The sequence below is a fragment of the Arachis ipaensis genome, chromosome B09 (assembly GCF_000816755.2).
Source record: "Arachis ipaensis cultivar K30076 chromosome B09, Araip1.1, whole genome shotgun sequence".
In the NCBI taxonomy this organism is placed as follows: domain Eukaryota; kingdom Viridiplantae; phylum Streptophyta; class Magnoliopsida; order Fabales; family Fabaceae; genus Arachis; species Arachis ipaensis.
Window position 1 is genome coordinate 13578262 of NC_029793.2, and position 6680 is coordinate 13584941.

General features: G+C 31.6%; 2 protein-coding genes across 2 annotated transcripts in view; one reads left to right on the forward strand and one right to left on the reverse strand.

Annotated features, from left to right (window-relative positions):
* LOC107619687 (probable glucan endo-1,3-beta-glucosidase A6) overlaps nucleotides 1–1262 on the forward strand; it is a 5308-nt gene extending 4046 nt beyond the window's left edge. Inside the window, exon 4 of the mRNA XM_016321984.2 lies at nucleotides 200–1262. Coding sequence (XP_016177470.1) covers nucleotides 200–237 — 38 coding nt within the window. The 3' untranslated portion in view covers nucleotides 238–1262. The remainder of the gene's footprint in view (nucleotides 1–199) is intronic.
* LOC107615047 lies at nucleotides 3115–4137 on the reverse strand. The gene is made up of 2 exons (XM_016317168.1): nucleotides 3746–4137; nucleotides 3115–3514 (listed from the first exon to the last, which is right to left on the reverse strand). Exons 1-2 carry the CDS (start codon nucleotides 4135–4137, stop codon nucleotides 3115–3117), a joined length of 792 nt encoding a protein of 263 aa, XP_016172654.1.

Below are 6680 nucleotides of genomic sequence, written 5' to 3' on the forward strand. Positions count from 1 at the left end.
TTAAATAAATTAACTAAATTTTAAGAGCACATAGTATTTTTTACACGGATTTACAATGAAGCTTATATTATTTTTGCGAAAACGTGGTACTCTCCCTCCACTTCTAAAAGTTGAAGTGAGAAGTTTGTTCATTAATATGGCCATTTGGGTTGACTCTTACTTTGTGTGCATTTGTTTGTCTGTTTGGTCATGTTTGAAGGTTATGGATCTTGCAAGTTTCCAAGTGTGATTCTTTGAAGAAGTGACGAGTCAATTAATGCCAATCAAATGAAAAATTGGCCATGAGAAAAAGATAAATAAAATAAAATACATTAGCAAATGATAGTATATGGAATCATGACCTATTTTCTGTTCCATTTATTGGAGCCTTATCTTTTGATATATGTATGTTTTTCTAAGCAAATTATATATTTTTCTAATAAAATTATTATATCAATGGGAGAGTAGTATCAATCTTATATGAGAATGAGATGCATATGGAATTTACTCCAAACTCCATAAAATCCACACCATAATATCAATTACTTTCTGTTGTTACTATTCTCAAGCTAATTTCATGGAGGAAAAAAAGATAAACGAAGCACTTCTAAGACATTTCAAAACTTCAATTTTTCTAGCATCATCACTTGAAATTTTAATTCGCAACCCTAACAACAATAAGAAATCTAGAATAGAAAACGATTTGGTTTCTTATAAAATATTCAAGGCATGCAACAACAACCTTCATTTATTGGCACCTGAACCTTTTGTTCAAGCTTCAATTTTTTGTCACTACTGAGACAGAGGAAGATGACGAAGGCAAAAAGAAGGAAGAGAAAAAATAAAGAAAATTTAGAGGAAATATGGATGCAAAAAAGAAATATGAGCAGCGAGAAGGGAAGGAGACGGTGGCCTCTGTTTTCTTTAAAGGTCAATAGACCTCTTACACATATATTGATATATAATCTTCTATGTTGAAATATTATTTTGGTTTCTCAAAAGTCCTTGTAGTATTTTAGTTAAATAACATTAGCGTAATGCACGAATATTCAAGAATAACAGAACAAGTATTGAGGTAATCCACACAAGGACGGTGTTGAGCTACACAGAATGGCGTGGTTGTGATCTTGGGGTAGGCTGAGAGCAGCACTGGAGATGCTAGGGGTTGATGGCTTTGTGGGTTGATTTTTATGTTTATTTTTTGCTTTTCTATGCTCCACTTTAACGTGTTGAACTTTCTTTGTTTCAAAAAAAAAAACATTAGCGTGTGTTTAGAAGGGATAATTAAAGGTGGAAAAGTAATTTTAGAGAGTATTTATATTGACAAAATAGTTTGGATATTTATTAGGAAGAATTTCAAAATTTAAAGGATTCCAGTGAAAAAGTTTAAATATTAAAGATGAATTATTTTAATTTCTCTAAAAGAGAAGGAATTTTAATTTATTTTTTTAACCTCAATTTAAAATTTATTTATATACATTAATAAATATTTATAATTGATTATGTCATAATCTCTATTGAACAATTTTATCTGTAATTTAGGAGTGTGTAGATAGATTATTTATTTTTTATCCAAATCCGATTGTTCCCAAGATGAATTTGGGCCTATATATAAGATCCAAACTCTTTTGGGTAAAGGATCGGACTTATTTGTCGGAATAGTGAATCGTCCAATGTCCTCATCTAGATGGTAGTAGGAGATACATGCAAGGAACCCTGATATTTAAGTTAGCAAATATTTAAAGTATGCTTAAGTAAATTGAGATTGAAAAATATTTGAATTTGATGGTGTATTTACAGAGATACGTGATGACTTGACCATCACTCCTAAGTCTCTCAACTTTTAGTAGTGGACAGTTTCTTTGTTAGTATTTGGGAAGTAATCCCACGTTTTAGGTAATAGTTAAGTTGTGAATAGTATTTGAAGTAGTGTTCGATAAGATCTTACTTTTCATGCAAGTCGGATAGGGTATGGGTTATGACATCCATGTCCTGAGATCTGGTTAGATTTATTGGGCTTCTATGGATTCTTTGTGAAATTGGATTAGTTTATTTGGGTCATGGTATAATAGGTGCAATGATTTACTTCACGTGCGAGGTCTCTAGTTCAAATCCAGAATGGCTCAGCTGCGCCAGGGAAAAGAATGAACATTGACTCCTTCGTACATACTCCACTTGACTCGGGAGAATATAGCTCAATTGGTAGAGCTCCGTTCTTGAAATTGGATCATTATGATTATAGGTTGGATGTCTAATTATCTAAGCGGTAATGATAATTACTTGTACTTAAATTAGACTGTTCTTATTTTGTTTGTCGCTACTATGTAAATCGTTTTTTCTTTTTTTTTTTTTCTGTCTATTAAGATGTTTCAGTTGATCAAATTATCTTTTATCTACATGTAAATTCAGCAACAATTAAAAAAGTTGACCCACTTGAAGCATTTTTTTCTTACTATGCCCTCTCTCGTCTCTGGATGGGCAGGTATCCACCATAAGCCTTTCCTAATCGATCATAATATTTTATCGTTTCTGTTTTAAAAACACGATTCTTACCTTGATTATTCTGGATTGAACACGATCGACATGACATACAATTAGTGTAAATAATTTTGTGAATTTTATATAATTACGTAAAAAATATACCCATGCTTTTACATAGATGAATTGTGAATTTCTATGCGTGCACTGGTGCATAATCATGTCTATTATTCTACTGTAACTGCTATTGCAAATGGAGTTGGTATGATGAGGGATCCACGACCACTAGGGAAAGTTGAATAATCCAAAAAAAACTCATAGTGTACATGACAAATTTGAAGGTGAGTATCAGTCTATCAGATATTGTTAAAAAAGAAAAACATTTGATGAATATAAAAATATGTACTATATGAAATCGGATGCAGAGGAAAGGGATGGCTGTGGCAATTATGTACTATATGATAATATGAAAATTTATAGTTAAAAAAGAGGGGGAAAAAACAACAAAGAATTGAATATAAAAAAATATATATCAACTAAGTCAAATTATTGGAGAGAGATCTTCAGAGTTCAGACTAGTTAGGAGAGATTTCCTAATGTGCCATAGAATGATAATAATAATAATAAAAATAACAAGTAAAAAAAATATTACTAAACTCAACCATTATTCTCCAGTACTTGTGCCACAGAATCCACATAGTTGTTCCACAATTCTTGTATCACCTTTGATACAAAATCTGCGAGTTCCTCAATTAGTTCTGGCAAATTCTGCAAACCTTCTTCAATTGAAGTCTTCAATTTCTCTGCAACTTCCCCAATTGCTGACCCAGTAGCACTCATTGAACCTTTGATGCTTTCTTTAATAGCATCAAGGAGTGAAGACAAAAGCAAGCTTATTCCTTCAATTATAAGCTGAAACATAACATCCAAACACGCCCTTAACGCCTCGGCTACTAGTTGAAATCCTCCATGAATGGCCTCACTGGGTACTTTGATGGCTTGAATCAACAACACAATTGCGGAAGCAATGAAGGAGAAGATTAAGTGAGTTAACAAACTGCATAATGTTAATAGAGAAAATATAATTAGCCTTAGAAGAAGAACCAACATTTGAATTATTAAGAAGACTTGGCAAACAAGCAAAAAGGCAAAACTTTATGGCAGCATGAGGTTAGAATGTTATATCGAATTTGAATGTTTGAAAGTCAAATTTCTATGAATATTTTATTATGATAAGTAAATTATTAGGCTGCGTTTGATTTTGAGAATATGACTGAGAACAAAATACAAAGAATAAAAGTAGATTGTTACATTCTTAACTCTTCCATCAACAACGTCGTCACGAAACCGTTTTCCACTTCCAGAAGCATCCTCAGGCTTCAAGAACCCTCCTCCATTCCCTTGCTCCAGGCTCAGCCCAAGCTCGTACACCGGCGACGGGTGGAAACCACCACCTGCGGTGGCGCCGACGAGGTACGCGGCGGAGGCGTCGTCAGAGCTTAGCTGAAGCATCATCGGCGCCGCTGGAGAAGCAGCAGCTGCAGCTGCGGCGGCGGCGAGAGAGGAGGCGCCGGTTCCTCCGGCGAGGGTGGAGTCGGCGGAGGCGAAGTTCGGGAGGCCGAGGATTTGCTCGAGGAAGTCGTCGGCGGCGGGAGCCTCGGAAGGATGGCGATTGGCCATGAGGGAGAGCGAGTTGGGTTTCTTTTGGACTCGAGCGAGTCGAGTTCTGAGTTGAAGCTAACGTGTTATGAGTTCTGACTCGGGTAAATTGAAGCTACATGAAGTAAGGGGAGAGAAGGGTCTCTTTCTTTTCTTTTCTTTTCTTTTTTTTTTTTTCCCGAAAGTGTTCTGACTTCTGAGCTCAGAGGAAAAAATAAGGAGAAGATACAAGAGGCGTTTGGCTTTATCGTGGTTAAAAAGTGAATAAATAAAAAGGGAAACTTTTCACATGTGCCAATTAGTTTATTGGTATACCGATATGACATGTACGGTTCGGTTGATGGTCATTATTTTGTCGTTGTGTGTTTGAAAATACCAAAAACAACCCTATTTTGCAAGTTAAAATTACATAAAGGTTAGATTCCGTGAACAGCTTGTTTTAGCCAAGTATAGCCAATAATAGTGAAAGTGGCTTGAGCTAATGGTTACTTGTTAGAGTGGATGGGCCATTTGTTCTTTTAGGCTACGTGTTTCTTAAAATAAGATAAAACAACATAATAAGAACAAAATATAAAAGACAGAAATATAAAATTTTATATTTTTATATTTTATTTGGTAATAAATTAAATTTTTAAAATTTAATTTAATTTATTTTTTTTATTTAAAAAATATTTTAAAAAATATTATAATAAAAAATATAATTATAAAAATTAATAAAAATAATAAAAAAATAAAAAATAAATTATGATTCATATTAGCATCTCTTTATTTTTGTCTCGTTATTTCGTACCTATAAACAAATGCAGCCTTAAAAACAATTGTCCAGATAAAAAAGTTTCATGGTACAAGGTGATAGATTGTTTTATGAGTTACCAGTTACTATACGCCACCTTAGAAAAACTTGTAAGGATTGTTTATTTTTTCATATATGCTTTGATTTGAAGCAACGTTACTCCATATGTCGTGCTGTGTTAACATTTAGTTGCTTCTCAATAATGCTTTTAAACACTCATAATCATAACTGAATTAAAGACCTTTTAATGATTGAAAAAATAGTAGCGTGTACTTTTTCATTTTCAATCTTAATTAATTAAGTTTTATTATTAAAATATCATAAAATAATAAGCATATTAACCTTTTTATTAGTATTGAGTGAAAAATTAATAATAAGCTTTGATATATTAGAAGGATAATTAAATGAATGATGATATATGGACAACTCTTAAAATTGTTTATTATTTATAAGAGAAAATATAGGAAGCTAATGAAATATTTGTACAATGTGTACAATAGAGGTTTAGGGATGTCCGATTCAGTATTAGAGATATAACCATTAGTATTATCATGACATGGTATCAGAGTTCTAGATTCGAAAGGTTAAGAGTTTGATCTTTGGTAAATCCAAAATCGATGGTTATTCTGGATAGAATATGTGATATTCATTTTTTAACTCATATAGCCCATTATATACATTGTACAAATATTTCATTGGCTTTCTATAAATAGTGAAGCGGCACAATGTTAAACTTAAATTAGAAAATCTCTTTTAATTGAGTAAAATTGGTTCCTTCTTTGAAAAATAAATTAGATGGGTGCTTTCTATTTTGTCATTTTTTAAATTAAATACTGACAGTCATAGAGGAAGGAATTGCAGTTTGTAATGGTATCATAAAGGATCATGATGATAAATTTTTAGCATGTTTCAAATACTGTTAATTTGTGTTCTGCTAAATTTTTATTGCTGCGATTCATTTCAGATGTTACAAATTTACTGCTTAAAAAATTCATCATGAATTCACAAAAACACATGGTCATAATCTGCATTTAGGATGCCACTTTTTTTTAGTTTATCTTCTACTGTACTATTTCTTCTTATTTAGGCTTTGTTTGGATATAGAAAAAAAAATGGGAGGAAAGAAAATGAGTGGAAAGAAAATAGAAGGAAAATTAGAGTTATTTGTATGTTATTTGGATTAAGAGAAAATGGATGGAAAGAAAATAAGAGAAAATTTTCTTTTGTTTGGATAGAAAGAAAAGTGAGAAAAAAGAAAATCATAATAGTATAAAATTACATTAATACCCTTATATATATTATATGCAAATTATAAGTTATTAATGACAATGAGTAAATGTGTAATTTTATTCATATTGCCTCCATTTCTCTTCATTTTCTTCTCATTTGTGGAGAGAAAATAATTTAGTGGGTTCCACACTAATATTTTCTTTTCTCCCTATTTTCTCTTCTCATCCAAATAATAAAAAACTTGTTTTTCCATTCATTTTCTTTCCTCCCATTTTCTTTCTCTTCAAAATCCCTCGATCCAAACAATGTGTTAATGACAGATGTGATTGATACTTTTTTTTCTAGAATTGTGTTTGTATAGTTTTTTTGGGGTTTTAGTCCCATTTTTTATCTAAAAAAAAATTGTTGAACTTAAATTTTTGTCTTTTATTTAATGTATTTTAAATTTAACTATAAAATTCAATTTTTAAAATTTTAAACATTTCGTGAATGGCATTAAATTAAAGTATAAATTAATTCAATGCTTTGTCTTAAACGGCAT

What these genes read in the sequence shown, in the direction of transcription:
- LOC107615047 (XM_016317168.1), bottom strand. Translation starts at nt 4,137, where the DNA reads ATGGCCAATCGCCATCCTTCCGAGGCTCCCGCCGCCGACGACTTCCTC. An exon ending in ACAATCTACTTTTATTCTTT is followed by an intron (nt 3,515 to 3,745) that starts GTATTTTGTTCT and finishes AACATTATGCAG; the next exon opens with TTTGTTAACTCACTTAATCT.